This window comes from Rhineura floridana, chromosome 5 (assembly GCF_030035675.1).
Source record: "Rhineura floridana isolate rRhiFlo1 chromosome 5, rRhiFlo1.hap2, whole genome shotgun sequence".
Classification (NCBI taxonomy): Eukaryota; Metazoa; Chordata; class Lepidosauria; order Squamata; family Rhineuridae; genus Rhineura; species Rhineura floridana.
The window spans coordinates 111,837,657-111,858,676 of NC_084484.1; the positions used below are offsets into that span (position 1 = coordinate 111,837,657).

General features: G+C 42.2%; 1 protein-coding gene across 5 annotated transcripts in view; it reads left to right on the forward strand.

Annotated features, from left to right (window-relative positions):
• The first annotated feature begins 16,004 nt into the window (after positions 1-16,004).
• TMPRSS15 (transmembrane serine protease 15) overlaps positions 16,005-21,020 on the forward strand; it is a 105,088-nt gene continuing 100,072 nt past the window's right edge. For 4 of the 5 annotated variants that reach the window (XM_061627897.1, XM_061627898.1, XM_061627899.1 and 1 more), the window contains exon 1: positions 16,005-16,248. In XM_061627897.1, the coding sequence (XP_061483881.1) occupies positions 16,092-16,248 (157 nt within the window). In that variant the 5' untranslated portion in view covers positions 16,005-16,091. The remainder of the gene's footprint in view (positions 16,249-21,020) is intronic. The other variant, XM_061627904.1, reaches the window with a different exon arrangement.

Consider the following 21,020-nt stretch of genomic DNA (forward strand, 5'->3'; position numbering starts at 1 on the left):
ACATAAATGAGTTGGTATTTACAAAAGACAGCAGCGGTTTGTTTCCTTAAAGATAATCACCCACAGGTTTGGTTACACGAGGCACATTGGCATGACAAAGGGGGAGAGGCTCAATACAGACAAAAGGGTAAAATAAAGAACTTACTAGCTAGGTCCTATACTTACATAGATCAGCCCGGTTCCTGCAAAAGGCTTTTTCTGTCGTGTTTCAGGCAGGTCGAGTAGATGGAAAATAAGGAACTCACTTTGGAAGTTTATCCTTCCTTTTTTATGGAGTTTAACAACCACCAAAGAGGGGGGAAAGCAAACAGTGATCTCCTGCCTCTGCAGGGGTCTACTCCTTTGAAGCCTTTGAAGATAAGGGAACTAGCCGGCCTCACCCAGGGGTTCTGATCTACACACCCCTTCTTCCTGACTTCTAATCCCAGGAAGCTGATAAGGAATAATAGCTAGGGATCAGTTACATCCCCTTGCCCAGGTTGCAAATTGCCTGCCTGACACTGAGCTGCGGATCTCCCCCAGTCCTAGGTAATCATGGGCTCCCAGAATCCTCTTTGGTGCCCATTTCAGCTTGACCAAAGTTAGCTATTCTTGACAATCCCTAGTCCCATCCCATTGTTTATATCATATCCCTAATTTCTCCCTAAATTATATCCTGTACATCTTCTACAGATGGCAATGTTCCCATCTGTGTTTTCTGCAAGGTTTGACACATTGTGGGTTAAATATGCAGCTGTACCACTGAACTCCTACCAATAGTATCTGCAAGAGGAGTTACACCATGTCAGTTAGACAGTGCAATGCAAGACAGAGATTGGTTACTCAAGACCTTGGGTGGCAAGTTTATGCAGTAAGAAAGGCATCTTAGGCACCAGCTAATTTTTGTAATAACAATAGTGGTAGCATGAGCTTTTGTAAGGAGGAGGCTAGTTCAGATGCACAAATGCATATTTTGTTGTAACACAGCCACTCCAGGAGTTACATAAGGAAACCAGATATGTCTAAATGTTTAGCAGAAGTCATAAAAATCACATTGTTGTAGAACTGTCATGTGTTAATACTCTTCTATAACACGACAGTTTAACAAGCCATTGTGCTAATTTGGATTTGTGTCAAATGCCAAGCCTGCTTATATTTTAAAATTGTTCCATTTCCCCAGCAGGCAAGGATATCCACCTAAGTGTTCTTTTAATATGGATAGTCTCTAAGTGTCAGCAAAAATAAGCAGTCTTTTCCTTGATTTTCATCACAGATCCCTTGATGCAGTTTATCCAAATTTTTTTACAGCAACCAGCACTGCAAAATGGATCAAATCATTTAACACACCTGCCACAAGAAAGCTGAGTCTGACTTCATCTTGCTAATGGAGGACAATCCTGTGCATGTAACCAAATCATTTTCCCATAGATGGATTAACAAAATGTCAGGCACTGGCTTCTTTTCTCATAGATCGGGAATTATAGGTATTGTTTTTTAACATGATGCTTTCTCATTCTGTGTCAGCAACCTCTGTTGCTTGTGTAGTTGTGATTAAAAGGAGAGAAGAAAAACACCACAATGAGACTGTAAATCTCACAGGAGCTGCAGATACTGCTGACCTAACATAAACTTCATTGCAATATGAATCTGCAGGGATTCCAATATGTAGAACATTTCTTAGAAAAGAGATAAACAAGACTTCTTGCCAGGTTGACATTGACAAGGTTTATGAAAGGCACTTAACTAAACAGTGGTTAAGGTGTGCATAGCCCTTCTGTCTGTGACGCCATTTTATAGAAGCTGGTACAGATGCTAGTTGTTTCCTATGAAGCTCAACCATTGTTTTTAACAAAAAGCACATATTGCAATATTGCAGATCAGAAATTATTGGAGTATATGCCAGTGGTTTTCAAACTCTGTCTTCCAGGGACCCCTGGGATTCCCTGGAACCTTATCAGGAAAGGTAAGGATAGACAAACTTCTCTGAAAGAAAGTGCCATCCATTCCTGAACCTCCTGTGTGGTCTGAGACTGTTGGGTGGGTTTAAAGGTACACTTTAAAATCTATTCATAAAGGAGAAGGAAGAAGCTTAACACATCTGACCTGTTACTAGCATAAACTGATGCCCCAGGACTTTCTGTAAAATGTTGGATCTCCATATCCAAATGTGCAAGGGTTTCCATGATATGAAAAGAATTACCTGAAGGCAAGAAGTTTAAAAGTCCCAAATAACCTTTTTCAAAGAAAAATGGCATCATTTAATTATTCTGACTTTTTTCTGGTGAACAATAGTCACTTTTAGAGCACTCTGTGTTGGCCAGCTATGTGGATTATTGAATTTAAGGGCATTAGGGAGGATTCCCTTTCAAAGCTATGAAGCAAAGGGGGAAAATATACTATGCTGTATGAATATACATCATTTATTTGCATTGCTAGGTGGAGTTCACATGAATGAATGCAAAAATTAAGATGTACAGTAAAGGTAATGCATCATTCCCAGTACTTGGTCTCTATGTGTGGAGATCCTGCAGGCTTAATGGGAAAACAGTGGGGTGGGAGAGAATATTTTTTCATGATACAGACCCCTTCTTTTCTTTGGACAAAAATAGTAGCTCACCCCAAAAAATCTCTCAAAATGGCAGGGCAAAGCTTGTGCACACAATAAGACACCCACTTATCCACTGCCAAAAGAAGTGCCAGTTGAAGTTTAACATAAGAACATAAGAAGAACCTGCTGGATCAGGCCAGTGGCCCATCTAGTCCAGCATCCTGTTCTCACAGTGGCCAACCACGTGCCTGGGGGAAGCCCGCAAGCAGGACCCGAGTGCAAGAACACACTCCCCTCCTGAGGCTTCCGGCAACTGGTTTTCAGAAGCATGCTGCCTCTGACTAGGGTGGCAGAGCACAGCCATCATGGCTAGTAGCCATTGATAGCCCTGTCCTCCATGAATTTGTCTAATCTTCTTTTAAAGCCATCCAAGCTGGTGGCCATTACTGCATCTTGTGGGAGCAAATTCCATAGTTTAACTATGCGCTGAGTAAAGAAGTACTTCCTTTTGTCTGTCCTGAATCTTTCAACATTCAGCTTCTTTGAATGTCCACGAGTTCTAGTATTATGAGAGAGGGAGAAGAACTTTTCTCTATCCACTTTCTCAATGCCATGCATAATTTTATACACTTCTATCATGTCTCCTCTGACCCGCCTTTTCTCTAAACTAAAAAGCCCCAAATGCTGCAACCTTTCCTCGTAAGGGAGTCGCTCCATCCCCTTGATCATTCTGGTTGCCCTCTTCTGAACCTTTTCCAACTCTATAATATCCTTTTTGAGATGAGGCGACCAGAACTGTACACAGTATTCCAAATGCGGCCGCACCATAGATTTATACAACGGCATTATGATATCGGCTGTTTTATTTTCAATACCTTTCCTAATTATCGCTAGCATGGAATTTGCCTTTTTCACAGCTGCCACACACTGGGTCGACATTTTCATTGTGCTGTCCACTACAACCCCGAGGTCTCTCTCCTGGTCGGTCACCGCCAGTTCAGACCCCATGAGCGTATATGTGAAATTCAGATTTTTTGCTCCAATATGCATAATTTTACACTTGTTTATATTGAATTGCATTTGCCATTTTTCTGCCCATTCACTCAGTTTGGAGAGGTCTTTTTGGAGCTCTTCGCAATCCCTTTTTGTTTTAACAACCCTGAACAATTTAGTGTCGTCAGCAAACTTGGCCACTTCACTGCTCACTCCTAATTCTAGGTCATTAATGAACAAGTTGAAAAGTACAGGTCCCAATACCGATCCTTGAGGGACTCCACTTTCTACAGCCCTCCATTGGGAGAACTGTCCGTTTATTCCTACTCTCTGCTTTCTGCTTCTTAACCAATTTCTTATCCACAAGAGGACCTCTCCTCTTATTCCATGACTGCTAAGCTTCCTCAGAAGTCTTTGGTGAGGTACCTTGTCAAACGCTTTTTGAAAGTCTAAGTACACTATGTCCACTGGATCACCTCTATCTATATGCTTGTTGACACTCTCAAAGAATTCTAATAGGTTACTGAGACAGGACTTTCCCTTGCAGAAGCCATGCTGGCTCTGCTTCAACAAGGCTTGTTCTTCTATGTGCTTAGTTAATCTAGCTTTAATCATACTTTCTACCAGTTTTCCAGGGACAGAAGTTAAGCTAACTGGCCTGTAATTTCCAGGATCCCCTCTGGATCCCTTTTTGAAGATTGGCGTTACATTTGCCACTTTCCAGTCCTCAGGCACGGAGGAGGACCCAAGGGACAAGTTACATATTTTAGTTAGCAGATCAGCAATTTCACCTTTGAGTTCTTTGAGAACTCTCGGGTGGATGCCATCCGGGCCCAGTGATTTGTCAGTTTTTATATTGTCCATTCAGCTTAGAACTTCCTCTCTCGTTACCACTATTTGTCTCAGTTCCTCAGTTTGCTGGGGCTAAGTTTTACATTTGGGTCACAGATCTTAGGTCCTAGTGACCCCAGGTTATTATATCCCTGCATGTATTTTACTTATAATGTGTGTGGTATTATCAATTATATCTGCATGTCCAGACAAAAAGTCTACCTGTTCTCCAGTATCTCAGTAAACACCAAAGAAAATAGCAGAGCTTGGAAAAGTTACTTTTTTGAACTACAACTCCCATCAGCCCCAGCCAGCATGGCCACTAGATTGGGCTGATGACAGTTGTAGTTCAAAAAAGTAACTTTTCCAAGCTCTGGAAAATAGCGATCATCAACCTATTTCAGTATACTTAACTCTAGGATCTAGGGTTGCCTGGTTCCTGGCCTGAGACTGATCCTGTATCTTTAGGAGAAGAGAAAGTCAGCCAAGTGCAGGTGTTCTTGTGGTTTTTCTCATGACAGTGTTGCAAGAACACCTGCACTTGGCTGACTTTCTCTTCTCCTAAAGATACGGGATCAGTCTCAGGCCAGGAACCTGGCAACCCTACCAGGATCTGATCTAATACCAGTGACACAGGTTTATAAGCAGGCGATACAGAGTTTGGACATAGTGCAAGAGAAAAGATTAAGATGGCAGCACGTAGATATGATGCATCGTTTTTGAAAAATAATTCAAATGGGCCAGACACCAGAGACCGTGTTCCTGGTTGCTAGTCTCTTTCCACCTGGCCTGGAAGGGTGGGGCCCTGATTGACTGTAGCTATGAAAGCTGCTGTTTAAAAATTAAAGAGACCATCTTGATTGTGGAATGTTGTTTAGGGTCTTTAGGGGCCAAAATTCTAGAGATAGTTATTTTTGCTGCCATTACAATTTGTATTTTATTGTTGGACCTCTTTATGAATTGTAAGTGTATTGTTTCAATTTATTGTATATATCTTAAAGAGAAGTTTCTTTAACTTACTGGCTGACTATTTTGAATTTGTTTTGTAACAGTGAATTATGTCACTTTTTCATGTTGTGAGCCACCTTGAGCATAGATTACTATGGAAAATAAACCACCACCATCATCATGTGGGAAGATCTTTGGGGAGTATTGTTTGTTCTTCAGCGGAGAATATTGTTTCCGTCCTGTATGTATATTAGGCCGTTTGTTCTCAAATTAGACCTTGGTTACTAACTCAGATTACATCAAATAGATCAAGGAGCATAAAATCTCCATAGTTTGATGTAAAACGCAAAGCACTGCAGAAGTGCTTGAGAAAACAATTGAGAAAAGATAGCTCGTATTGTAGATTTGCAGAAAAATTGCCTATGTTGATTTATGTGTATAGGTTCAATTTTAGAAATTCTTACTATAGAAATACAACACACCCTATCATAGTGGGGAAGACATGAACAGGTGACCTCTGAGTCTGCTGTACATGTGATACCTGTTGGGGGGCATGTTCAAGACCTTTGCTGTCCCTTTTTATGGTTCTTTATCATTAGAACTGGACTTGGACTGGACAGCACTTCAAATAGAGGACTGTCCTCTTTGTACACATGGCCACCCTTGCATGCACAGTGCCTTTGTATTGCCAGGAAATCCCTTTAGCAGCAGAGAGCAGTGCACAGGCCCAAGGCCTCTTGATGCCCAAGGTGTGGGTAGAATCGTGGTATAGAATAGTAGAGTTGGAAGGGGCTTATAAGGCCATCAGGTCCAAGTCCCTGCTCACTGTAGGAATCTAAGTTAAAGCATATGGTATGGGTGACTGAAGAAAGAAAGCTTGTATCCCCATTTATTTTTTCCAAGAATGAGGAGGTTCTTCCTTTGTCTTTTAAAATAATGTGGATGATAGAAGTTGAGTGTGGAAGGTGTGTTTCTCTCCACCACTTAAAGGCTTTCAGTTGAGAATTTGGTGCAGAGGGCATATTTGCCCAAGGCCCAAATCCACCCCCTTTCACGTGGCTCACCACCTCCTGTGAATTCTCTGTAGGCCCTAACTTGTATATCTTTTCATCGTGTAATGGTTCTGACAGCCTTATTAGCTGCTTAGTGCTGAATTTTCCTAATAAAAAATAACAGCAACTCTTGCCAATATAATTCTGCAGAGGGCAGCATCCTTTTGCATACAAAATCTTGCCATTTGAGCAGTTTTCTAAAGCAAGAGAATTTTGGCCTCCCAGCTTCCCTTAAAAGATTAATTTATGTACCTGGCAAAGCTCCCTCTGATTTCTAACTTGGCTGTTTGTTTGATTGCAAGAGCTCAAGAGTTTCAGAAAGAAAAAATGCTGATGCAGTAGCTACTACTCTTTCTTTCGTGGGGGAAAGACCATGCACTGGGCTTTGGTTATGAAAGATAACAGTATAGAATATTCACTAACAGGCAAAAACAAGGCTTGCGGTTTATGAATGTACCTATAGCCAACAGATACATCTATCAAACTTTAAAAATCAGGGAAATTGGGCAGCTATAGTGAATGCACCAGGGGAGCAGGAGACCTGACCTCCTCTCTGAGATATTGTACTGCCCTACAAATTTGTAAAAATGCAAACACAATTTGGGTTGATCTTTCACAGTCCAATCCACTTCCTGTGCAGCTTGGAAGAATTTGGTAACATGTGGGTGTGACCCCTGATTAGCCTAGCCCAGCCTTTCCCAACCAGTGTGCCTCCAGATGTTGTTGGACCACAATTCCCATCTTTCCTGACCATTGGCAATGCTAGCTGAGGCTGATGGGAGTTGTGGTCCAACAACATCTGGAGGCACACTGATTGGGAAAGGCTGGCCTAGCCAAGCAGCTATTAGTTTGGCTTTTAGAACTCTGGCAGTTTGCTCTTACTGAGCATGCCCTGGCTTATCATTGCCTTTAATCTTCAATTTCTTAAATTAATTAAAAATCAGCTAGGCATTTTTTTAACTTTTAAACTGCAGAAGATGAAGGTCAGAGTATGGGGCAAGGTCAGTAACAGGATTACAGGTACTCTGTGAACATGGCTGATCTTTAATTAATTTCAACAAATTAGCAGAAGACTGACAGAAAAAAGTCCAACATGGTCTGTTTTTTTCTCTTTCTTTTTACACTTTGAATTCTTGATTCTCTGACTGTGTATCACCATGAAAATTTAGAGGGTTGTTAAGCAAGCATTTCTGAGTTCTGGATTATAAATTTTGTAAGGTTTTGTTTTGAAATGAGGTTATGAAAGCATCAGAATGGCATGGGGGGTATTTTCAATTTAACATTGAGGAATGCGGAAAATCCATGTTGACTATAGCATACAGCCACTCTCGCGGCTGTTTTATGAGCTTTCCCTTTTAAAAGTTATCTCTCTATAGCAGCCTTCTCCAGTCTCTAGTGTTTTGGAGACTGATATGGCTGATGGGAGTTGTAGTCCAAAACATCTGGTTGGCACCAGGTTGGCAAAGGCTGCTCCACAGGATGAGCATATAACTTAGGCCTGGTTCACACAGAGGAGAGGCTCTCATTTTCTTTTCAAACTAGATATGCTTTATTGTGAGCTGGCTACAGAAACAGAGGCATCCACCACCATCCATCCACTATTTATTTATTGGAAATTTTGGATCTGGCCACAGTGACACATGCTTTAGTTATCTCATTTGAATTTGGGTTTTAAAAGAGAATTAGACAAATTCCTGGAGGATAAGGGCATAAGAGGCTACAAGCCATGACGTCTAGGCTCTGCCTCCACTGTTGGAGGCAATACTCTGGAAACCGTAGGAGGGGAGAGTGCTCTTGTGCTGAGGTCCTGCTTGTGGGTTTCACACAGGCATCTGGTTGGCCACTATGAGAACAGAATGTTGGACTAGATGGGCCATTGGCCTGATCCAGCAGGTGCTTATTTTATTTTATTTATTTATTTATTTATTTATTTCTTAGATTTTTATACCGCCCGACTAGCATAGCTCTCTGGGCGGTGTACAACAGAAAATACAAATACATCTCATAAAATCCCATATTAAATACAACAAAAACATGTAAAAAGGAAAACAATCTAAAATCAATTACTTCTTATGAGCTACTGCAATGCTCGTCACACTGGGCTACCTTTGAAGAGTGTTCAGAAACTTTAGCTGGTTCAGAAGCCAAACAATGAACCTGAGCTGGTTATAGGGAGCATGTGACTGCTATATTATAACAGCTTCCCTGGCTACCGGTCTATTTCCTGGTACAATGCAAACTTCTGGTTATGACTTACCAACTCTACGTGACTTGGGACCAGGTTATCTAAAAGAACCAGAGCTTGGAAAAGTTACTTTTTTGAACTACAACTCCCATCAGCCCAATCCAGTGGCCATGCTGGCTGGGGCTGATGGGGGTTGTAGTTCAAAAAAGTAACTTTTCCAAGCTCTGAAAAGAACACATTCTCCCATAGCAAGACATTAGGATGATTGGGAGAGGCCCTTCTGTCTACCCTGCTAACATCTGAAGAACATTTGGTAGAAACTCATGAGAGAGCCTTCTTGGCGGCTTCTCCTAAGGCTCTGGAACTCCATACCAAGTAAGGCTCAGTTAGGCCCAGCAGGCAGAGACAATTTTATTTAAACAGGGCTTCAGCTCATAAGCTGACTCGCAAATATGTTTTAATTGGTTTTAACTGCTTGTTTTACTGGTTTTATTGATATTTTTGTCTGCCTTGTTTTTCCATTTTTTATTTCATATTTTTGCTGTTTTTATTTTATTGTATTTTTACTGTATTTGTGTTATTTCTATTAGCCACTGAGTACTGTTTAGTGGAAAGATGTGGTACAGATTTATAAAATAAATGGGTAGTATTCAACTAAGTCCTACTCAGACTCATTGAGATTAATGAACCTAAATTAGTCATATGTATTAACTTCAATGGATCTATTCTGAGTAAGACTAGCACTGAATACCACTAAATGAATTTATGCACTTTATAAATTTAGATCCCCTCCTTTCAATGCAAGTGTTTCCAAGGTAGCTTTCAAAGTAATAGGCACTGAAATCTAAAATAAGACAATGATAGGTCAGTCCATAATAAGTCAATCCTCATCCACAACTTGACGAGAAGATAGATAGAGCTGGCCAAATACTTCATACTAACACTTCAGAGAGTTAGTTCACCCAATCAGTATTCCTTACAGACAAGCAGTTATGAAAGCTCTCTTCAGCCACACACGTCTCCAGCCTTCCAGGGAAATGTTAGCTTGAATGAGGCTATAATAGGACTGCCTCCAAACCTTACTAAGACTAGCACTCATTAGTAGTTTCCTGGTTCCATCTTGACAGACTCCTGGGTCAACTGGAAAAATGTGCTTACCAGCATGTAGTGTGACATTTCCTTACATGACAGCCTGGCTTTCTAGTGGTCACATTTCCTTGCCTGACAGTTTACTGTGTGAACCAGCTCACTAACAAGATCCACAGGATGTGTGGCTTAAGGGAAGGTAGTTTCCAGCCAAGCCAGAGTGTACCTCTCTGATTGTCTCCAATTACCAATAAACTCTTGCTGCCACTAGGTGAAAGAATTTATTTTACCCTAGCTACCCTCCACCATATAGCCTACCTCGTGTCTCCTTAAGAATATCTCAAAGTAGCGTGGAACCTGGCTTAGGTGTAAGGTGGTTCATTAACACAAACATTTTATGAAACAAAATTAAAAGTTTACTAGAAAGGATTTAAAAAATAGTTCTTAAGAAAAGGTTTAACATGGGAACAGTTACAAGCCTATGAACAGTTACAAGGAACAAAGGTACAGTCAAATAAACATGGGTTTTAAATGCAATCCAGCTCTCCCTGACTCTAGACACTGTCCCTAAATTTAGCACAGTCTTGCACTTTTATTTAGAATGTTAGCATAGCACTTCTCGACACCGTTCTCCTTGGCATGTGTTTCCTTTCTGTGAGACCCCCCCCTTAATCTGAACACCAAAACAAGTCACTGGGTAAGATAGAGCTTGGAGTTATGTGACTCCCCCTCCTTGTTTTGCAATCAACAAGCTCAAGAAAGTTAGAGGATCTTAATTACCAACTATTGTAACTATGGACTATGCCCACATGCCATCCATCCCATTTTCAGTGAATTTACCACTTTCCATTTTGAGTCCTAGTCAGGTCAAAGTTAACAAATTAACCCCCAAATGAACCTACATCCCAGATTTAATATTTTTATATGACAGAACATTTCCTTTACACACCCCAAATTTGTCAATCATTTACCATTTATACCCAAAATCTCAAGGGCCCACTGTGTGAGCTTAAAGGGCTTCCATGCACACATGGCTATTTTGCCAACACACCAAGGAAGACTCGTGACACATGTATGGTTGAAATGTTATATTTATTAAAATATAACACATAATCAATCAAATTCCAATCCGCCAATTAATAATCTCAAATCCTTCGGGCAGGTGAGGCTCAACCTATCTATGAGGGTCTAGACCCTCCAAACCAGGAGGCAAATCAGTCACATCGTACTGCAACTCCCCAGACAAGGATGTGGGAAAACTTCTCCCTCTTTGCAATCGGAGTCAGGTTTGTGGTTCCAATCTCCGCATCCTGGCCCCACCGTACAGGCGTTCACCATGATGCGCAAGCCGGTCCCACGTGGACACCCCCCGGATCCACACCAGGCATTACGCCTTGATGTTTCACCAGGGAGTGCCCTTTACCCAAATGCCTCATCCACCTCCAATTTTAACCCCAATTACCTCACCTGCCCGAATCCAACGCCACAAGAGGGGATCAGCTGAAGCTTGGTCCCCTCAACCCAAAGAAAACAAAGCCCCCAAACCTAACCTAAAATCCTCCAATAGCAAATCACACCCAATATCCGAAAGATGGACACCATCATCTCGAAACAGATGCGGTGCATGAAAACGGATTCTGTCATGAGGAATATATGCCCCACCCAATGACAAAACTAAACTCCTAACTTTCCTATTCACCCACTTTCTGGATCTGTCGATCCTGTTGGGGTGCATTGCACCCCTCCAAACACGTCGCACCAGCATGTCGGACCACACTATAACAAGGTCCGGGTATGACTGGATGAGAGCATTAAAATCCCGGGTGATCCTAAGCAGCAGATCCATACCTGGCTGCTGCACCAAGTCGTTTTCCCCTAAATGAACCACCAACACATGTGGCTGGTTAAACGATGCCATAAGGCGACACACCAAAGGCATCCCAAAGCATGCCCCTCTGAGCCTCCCAGCCAACCGTTGCTCTAGCAGAAAGCTGCAGCTGTGTCCCGGCAAGCGTAGAGAAGGCTCTCCGATGTGCCCAAAATAAAATAGAGTGGCCACACATGATGACCCTCGCAGGCACAGGAAGGCTCAGCACACCTAAGAAAAGAAAAAACAATACATCAGAATCAATACCTGACATAAGACTTGAAAGCGGAAGAACGCCACCTTCCAATCGCCTGAATGTCCTGAACGCTCATGCCCACGAGGGCGGCGGCCGTAGCCGCCCCAATCCGAAAGGAATGCAGCCCATAGACTCCAGCATCGTGACCACTGGCCAACAAGGCCCGCCGAACAACGGCCCAAAATTGAAATTGAGTCAGGGCAGAACCATCCGCATGTATAAAGAGGTAACGCTGGCCCGCTGGCCTCATTGACAGAAATAAACGCACTGCAGCCACTGGGCACAATTCAGGGACCTGGCAAACTCTCAATGAAATAATACTGCCACGGCCCTTTTGATCAGTCTTAGAGACTCGAAGGGAAAGCCTAACTATCTCTGCACCTAGCGTGCGATTGCCAAAGCAAAAGGCTCGGTAGGACACATCGCGCTTTGAGGAAGCCAATACTTCGCTAGGGCGAAAAGCACCATAGAACATCGTCAGTGTTACTGCGGCGAACAGGTGCGACTCATACTGAGATGAGCACAGAGACCTAAATAAAGGCAGGATCTGAAGGAGTACATCGGGCGTGATTGGCCTCCTTCGGTCAGCGGGCCTGTGAGCGGAACGCGACCAACCCTGAAGGACCTTTCTGACCCTAAAATCTACAGAATGATCCTGCAATCCTCTTGCCTTGGAAATAAAGGCCAGCGCAGAGAGGTGTCCGGCGATGGTAGAAACAGAATGAGATTGCCCTTTCAGATGTAACTAAAACTGCAGCAAATGTGAAACAGGGATAGGCCATACAGGAGGCAAAGCACTACTGGCATGGAATGCCTGAACGTTCCCAAGGCACGCTGGTATGCCCTCTGAGAGCTGGGAGCAAGGGCAGAAGTTATAGCTGAAGAACGCCACCTGCCAATCGTCTGGACGTCCTCAATGCTCGTGCCCACGAGGGCAGCGGCCGTAGCTACTCCAATGTGAAAGGAATGCAGCCCAAAGACTCCAGCATCGCAACCACTGGCCAACAAGGCCCGCCGAACAACGGCCCAAAATTGAAACTGAGTCAGGGCAGAACTATCTGCATGTATAAGAGATAACGCTGGCCCGCTGGCCTGAAACACACACACACACACACAAAATTGCCGCATAGCGGAAACTGGGCATAATTCAGGTACCTGGCAACTAAATAAAGATATAGAACTGCCACGGCCCCATTGATCAGTCTTAAAGACATTTAAGGAAAACCTCATTAAATCTGCACCTAACGTGCAATAGCCAGCATAAAGCACTACAGGACACATCGCGCTTTGAGGAAACCAATACTTCACTAGGGCGAAAAGCACCATAGAACATCGTCAGAGTTACTGCGGCGAACAGGTGCGACTCATACAGAGATGAGCACATTGACCTAAATAAAGGCAGGATCTGAAGGAGGACATCGGGTGTGATTAGCCTCCTCTGGTCAGTGGCCTTGGGAGCGGAACACAACCAACCCTCAAGGACCTTTCTGACCCTAAATCTACAGAATGATCCTGCATTCCTCTTGCCTTGGATTAAAGGCCAGCGCAGAGAGTGTCAAGCGATAATTATGACAGAATTAATTTTGCCCTTTTGAATATAGCATAAATATCAGAATACTTCCAGAACGCATGCCCGCTAGGGCAGTTGTCGCAGCCACTCCTGTATGAAAGAAATGCAACCTCTAAACATAATGGCCATACGAACAACATAGCAATAATCAAAATTAAATCAATACGTAGCCATTAATGAATATGAAAAGATAGTACTGGCCCACTGGCCTAACAGAGAAAAAGCTCTATCCGAGGGAAACCAGAGACTGAGTGACCACTCAGTCACTAGCCCACTGGTCCATATTAAGCGTATGCGCTAAAAAAAAAAAACAGCACAGCAATATAAGCGCAGGGCTCAAATTTTACAATGACTTGCCCAGAAAGCTAATTTTTCCAGGGCAAAAGGCTCACTGAAAATATTATTAAGGCCACTGCCCAGGACAACTGTCCTGTAAGGGGGGGGAAACTAAGAATCATCGAAGGCAGGAGTATCGATAGCACATCCGGGGCAAATGGCCACATAGGACCAGGCGGTCTCAGGGTGGAATGCAACTAACACCCTTTGGTTTTCATGAAATGGGTTCCCTAATACACTTGGCCAGAAAATTAATGACAAAGGCAGAAAGGAGGCAAGATATATTCCCAATGGTAACGTCCTGCCCTCTTTAGTAGATAATAAACTGCAACAAGGTGTACATCATTCGTTCATTGGGGTGGGGGAATGGCCTCATAAGATCAGGTGGCATTAGAGTGAAATGTAACCAACCCCTTTATGATATTCATAAAATGGGTTCCTGACTGCACGTAAACCCAGACATACCAAGTGATGAATAGATATTGTATTATACTTTGCAGAATAAACGCATGCACAAAGCGCATAGCTCAAATAGCGTTGAGGGTCTGGGGATTTACCCCATAACCATAGCCAAGTGCTGCACTGAACGTATCATGCAGATCTGAAGGGCAGAAGGCCACATATGTACCGCTGGCACTGTAGGAAGATAATCCAAGAAAATAAATTCTATAGTGAGCCCCCAGGCACCTAAAGGCAGCCAGCCATTATTTGGCACGCCCAAGCTCCTGAATTGACACCAAATTATCAACTACAGCCTGTATCAAAACTTACCTGCAGTTCAGGCTACAGGAGGAAGTCCTCTGTTCTTTGAAGAAAGAACGGCCGCTGAAGAAAATTGGTAGCAGCGCCCAGTGTACACGAGACTGCCATGAAATAGATGCGATTGAAGAGGGTACCTGCATCTTGTGAAACAAGCAGTATACAATTCATATTTGTGGAATAAAGTTAAATTGATTTAAAAATTCCGTGGAAAAGCATCATAATAAAGATTTACCTAATGCTAGAGGAGCACTTTAATCAAGGACCAATAAACTGTCAATCTCAAATTAAGCATAATGCTTCATTTTAGATATTTCAGGGATAAAACAGAGCATTTAAAACTACAGGAAAGATATATATTAACCTTAAATATATTGGCTCCCAGAAAGCCACAACTATGAGTTTACCTGGCTGTAGGGCATTTCCTTTCTGCTTGGCTCAGAACGCCACAACAATGAGTTCACCTGGCTGCAGAGCATTTCCTATAAGCTTACATAGCATAGATTACCTTTCTCGGAATCACACCTATTCACATATTTTAAAAACCGTAAAAGAAATATGAGATGTGGGATTTTTCTATACTCACCTTAAAATAAACTATTGCCCTTTAGAGACGCTATTGTAGAAGCATCTATACTTTTCCTCCATGCATAAGAAATGCAACAAATTATGAAGCTACATGATCGAGAACATCATTTTAAAATACAAAACATGCATGCAGGAATACAAACAGAACTAAGTATATAAAATAAATGATATGGGGATAAGCAACAACGAAGATCAATCTAAAACCTACATCCGCAATGCTACCCGCCAGAATAAGCTTCATATATCTATATATGATTATCCATATATCTATAAAGATTTTAAAATTAATTTATATATTATCAAAGTATTTATTCATATAATAATGATAAAATCATTCCATATATAATAAAGAATTTAAGAAATTAAAACAAGCAGACACCCCCCCTTCCAAGCTACTCACCCCTCCTACGCGAAAAGAGCAAAAGGAATGGGGGGAATCTAAATACATATCTATAAATATTAAAATGGATTCATGTATTTATTTATTTAATAATAATAAAATCATATTATATATCTAGAAATATCTGAAAATTAATTCATGTACGTATCTATTTATTTATATATTTAATAATAAAATAATATTATATTAATTAATTAATTAATAAGACAAAACAAGCAGACACCCCCCCACCCTTGTGAGCAACTCACACCTCCCCCATGAAAGAGGCAAAAGGAACAAGGGAGGGGGCTAAGGGGAGGGGTAAACAACCCAACTCCTCACAATCCAAAAAGGGGTGGAAGAATTATGTAGCAGGCTAAATGGAGGTGGGGGGTTAATGAAGGTTACCATCCACAAAGGGGGATTGCTTGTGCAAAGCACTTGCTTAAAACCCACTCTAGCAAGGCCCCAATAGGGTGCAAGGAAGGCCCCTGAAATAAATGGGGTGGGATTGTTGCTGGAACGCACCTGCAAACAGCCAGCTCCAGGAAGAGCTGACAAATGGAAAGGGGCCAACAACAGAAGGCAAAGTGTGAGAAGTCCTATAGAAAGCCACGTGCAGGCTCAGCGCAGCAGCAGTAGAGCTAGCAAGCAACACTGCAACCGCTGCATAGCTGACGCGCGGGAAAAGGGGGATCCAACAAAAGGAAAGCGATGAGGGAGAACTCCAGGAAGCAGCCACGTGCAGGCTCGGCGCTGCAGCGCCAGAGCCAGCCGGCAAGCCGAGGCAGCCGGTCAAACACCGCTGCCCAGCTGACGCGCGGGAAAAAGAGGAACGCTGCAACGAACAGGAAGAACGCCCGGGAAGTAGGTAAGACGAGGCACTAACGCCAATAGGCAAGCCCCACACCCACCTCTCAGCTGATGAGAAAGCACCCCCCCAATAGCCCTCCCCTGCACCTGGCCAAAGTTAAAGAAGGCGCGAGGGTACCGGCGGTAGAAAGCAGGAAACCTCTACAAGGAAAATTCACCAAAGACGGTCAGCAGCAGGACACCCAAGGAGCCTTTTCTTAACTTGCCACAAGGCAAAAAAGGCGCGCTCTTAAAGCGGAGCAGGCTATATATAGCCGCTCAAAACCCTTACCCCATTGGTCAAGATACCCCACCTGACCTCTTACACAATTTCTGGAACCTTCCCGAGCCTTCCTAGAAATAGGGTGTAGGCAAACCCGCCCCTACCAAATGGGCAGGACCGTCATTCTTTTATGTCCATAGCTTTTCACGTGATATTAAATACTGGATCCTTCAGGGATAGCTGGGTGGGGAGAGTGAATGTCTGTGGCACAAAGGATGTCTGAAAAGCCTTTGTGCATGTATGGAAGCATGTGGGATTTACCTAGGGATACTCGAACAATTCGGTTTTTGTAAACCCCAAAATGAACAGCCCTGGTCTCTACCTCCTAGAATAATGAGCAGATCAAAGTTTAGTTCTCAGATTTTTTAAAAAATGTCAAGATACATTTTAACAGTATTTTGAGAGAAAATGCATTTTAACATTTATATTCAAATATGTACTTAATCCATATATCATATATCACTCTTTGACAGTGGAGAGGGAAATGACCTGGCAAGTCTTCTCCATGAAGCTATGGAAAGGTCTATAGCCGATGCTTCTCTGATGTCAGAGAAAGAACAGGAAGCATGGCAGAAGAGGCTGTGAATCTGTAGGATCCAAAGCCATTCCTCCAAGATGGCACAAAACAGGGAACAAACTTCACCAATTCTGGAAATGGAATAGATTATTTCCCTCCGATTGGAATAAATGGGAGGGAAACTGTTGTTAAACTCAGAGAATGGAAGGGGGATTTTCATCACCACATACTCAGTAGGGTTTGGCTATGGTGCCTCTTCTGCTTTCATTTCTCCCTCCACACCTCTCTTTGGATTTTTCTGTCCCATGACGTTTCACACTAATCTTATTTTTTGGGTGGGAGGAGGACTAGATGTTGTATGAGTGAACACAGGTAAAAGAAATACAGACAAGAAAAACAGATGGATTGACCCATCCCGATCTTTATCCAGGAGTGGGGGGACATTTAAAATGGCTGTCTTAGGTGAGTGAGAGTATCTCTTCATCTCAGCCTGAGCAACTATAGAAAAGTTTATTTATTTACTTATTTAATTTGTATCCCGCCCTTCCTCCCAGCAGGAGCCCAGGGTGGCAAACAAAGCACTAAAACACTATAAAACATCATAAAAACAGATCTTAAAATACATTAAAACAAAACAGCATTAAAAACATTTTAAAAAAAACAACTTTAAAAAAGGGTTAAAAATATTATTAAAAACATATTAAACAATTCTGACACAGATGCAGACTGGGATAGGTCTCAACTTAAAAGGCTTGTTGAAAGAGGAAAGTCTTCAAAAGGCGCTGAAAAGATAGCATAGGGAAGGAATTCCACAGGGTAGGCGCTGCCACACTAAAGGTCCGTTTTCTATATTGTCCAGAATGAACCTCCTGATAAGATGGTATCTGCAGGAGGCCCTCACCTGCAGAGCACAGTCATCAACTGGGTATATAAGGGGTAAGACAGTATTTCAGGTATCCTGGTCCCAAGCTGTATAGGGCTTTGTACACCAAAACTAGAACCATGAACTTGGCCTGGTAGCAAATGGGCAGCCAGTGCAATTCTTTCAGCAGCGGGGTGAAATGTTGGTGATACCCTGCTCCAGTGGGCAGTCTCACCACCACATTTTGCACCAGCTGCAGCTTCCGAACCAACCTCAAGGGCAGCCCCACATAGAGCGCATTACAGTAATCCAACCTAGAGGTTACCAGTGCGTGGACAACAGTGGTCAGGCTATCCCGGTCCAGAATGCCCGCAGCTGTCTCACCAGCCAAAGCTGGTAAAAGGCACTCCTAGACACAGAGGTCACCTGAGCCTCTAGAGACAAAGATGGATCGGACTTCCGGGAAGGGTGACTTCGCTTGTGCCTGCTTTTGAGACGGGCTCCCGCCTCAAAAGAAGCTTATTCAGATATAAATCAGTCAGAACATTTTTTTTTGACTGATGAAATTTCTCCCGGGCAGGGAGAAACATAGAGATCAACCTCAAAAGCCTGTTTTTGTTGGGAGGACTGGATTTCATTAATTTATGAGAAAAGGTCCAGCCAGCAATGCCAGACGGACTTCCGAACAAGCTCTATCTGATTAATGCGATACGTTTATCTTTTCTTCAAAGAGAAAATGGACTAACAGGCAAGCACCCTTCTTTCTATTATTTTTTTTACTTGGTTTAAATTGTTGCAGCAAAAAGAGATTTGTCAAATGAATCCGCTTTAAAGAACTTCTGGGTGAGCTATAACTCTTCTCTGTTATTCACGAAATTAACAGCTTATCTCTGTTTCTATTGCAAAAAGCTGTCCTGGAAGTGCATTCTAAAGATATAAACAGAAGAGGGATTTCTATTCCGAGGAACATTATATTGTCTGGGACTATTCTCTTTTTGGTCTATTTTATTTTGACGAATCTGCTTCTTCACGACGCCACTAACTGTTTTGATGCTGGGAACTAAATTTGTTTTGTATTCTTGAACATAGAGAGAGAAGGCAGGCTGCTCTGTTTATACTGTGATGTCATCAAGCCTGGAATATTAACCCAATTGTTGCTGAAATAAGAAGTGGTTCTTCTTTATTTTTGTTTTGTTTTGTTTTTGTGGTTTTAAAAATGGCAATCAAGAAAGTGGCTGAGAATCTGGAAGTAATTATGTTTCAGAAAATAATGGATGAGATTGAGATAACGAAACAAACCCTGCGACAGGGCAGTAAGGAGCTGAAAATTGAACTGAGCAAAATGACGCAGGAGCTTAAAGAAATAGGGGATCCTGTGAGAGAGGAGAATGAGATCAGAGATGAGAAAAGAAAAAATAAAGGGAAGATACAAGCCCTGGAGATTGGAACAAATGTGGAATTGGAAAAAGATCTGGAGTTTATGGATATTAGAAATAAAATCTACTGTTTGGAATTTAACGTTATCTCTGAAGAAATTAATGAAGATATTAGAGATAAAGTTATCAATGGCTTGGATAATCTTGTGGACTGGAATGACGTGATGGAGCTTGATATAGAGAAAATCTATGGAATTAACTGCAGCCATGTGACAATGGAAAAACTCTCAAGAGATGAGCCAGTGCATTTTGTAAAAAAGAAGAACAGAGATATGACTTTACAACAATATTTCAGCAACTTATTCAGAATTGATGGCAAGAAAATATTTGGGATAGAGGAAATTCCCATCAGACTCTTATTATATGACTATGGCTATGACAGCAAGATTATTATGGAATACTGATAATGGAAGATTGGACACTGAAATTACTGGACTTAACAGGACTATTGAAGATGGAAGATGGAATTAATATGGATAATGGAATAATGGCTATTGAAATTATTGGACCTAACAGATTTTGATGAGATGGATTAATCGATATGTTTATTTGGACTATGGTTATGACAATAAGATTATTCTTATTATTAACGAGATGGATTAATCGACATGTTTATTTGGAGAAAAATTAATAGATATATTTCTTAAAGAATTGAAACCTCTCTTTGACTTTTTGTGGAAAGAATAAAGTAATGTTTATGAGATTTGATGATTAATTAAGATAACTACTGGAGGAAAGTGATTTTATAATATAATTTAAGAGACAGGATTGTTATATATTGTAGACCTATAACTGATTTGATCTGCGACAAATGGGAAGTCAACATTTTATTTTTTTGTTTAATCATTTTTGTTTTGTTTTGTTTTTTGTCTTTGAATGTTTTATGATTTTGTTTTGTATGTTTTATGAAAATTTGAATAAAAATTAATGTTAAAAAAATAAAATAGAGACAAAGATGGATCCAGGAGCACCACTAGGCTACGGACCTGCTCTTTCAGAGAGAGTACGACTCCATCCAAAGCAGGCAATTGACCAATTATCCAAATGCAGGAACCACCAACCCACAGCACCTCCATCTTGCTAGGATTCCGACTCAGTTTATTGGCCCTCATCCAGCCCACCACCGAGTCCAGGCAGCGGTCCAGGGCTTGCACGGCCTCTCCCAATTCAGATGTTACGGAGAAATAGAGCTGGGTATCATCAGCATACTGCTGACACCTCGCTCCAAAGCTCCTGATGACTGCTCCCAGTGGCTTCATATAGATGTTAGGATCAGAGACATAAGTCTAAACTTCACCAGGAAGTTATCTGACCATAACAATGGGGTGACATCCACCCCCGCTATCTCCAGACCACCCGTCCCTCCATCTGGAGCAAAAACAAGTCTAGGGTGCTCTGCCCTATGTGTTGGGCCAGTAACAACTTGAGACAGTCCCATGGTTGTCATGGAGGCCATGAAGTCCCAAGCCGGAACACTAGAGGCAGCCTCAGCATGGACATTGAAATTACCCAGCACTATCATTCTGGGTTCCTCCAACACCACAGCCAAGATGACCTCCACCAGCTCGGTCAGAGAAGCTGCCGGGCAGCAGGGTGGATGGTACACCAGCAGCATCCCTAGTTTACTGTCTGCTCAACACCAGGTGCAGACCCTCACAGCCAGCTCCAAGACAGAGTGGTTTTCTGGTGACAG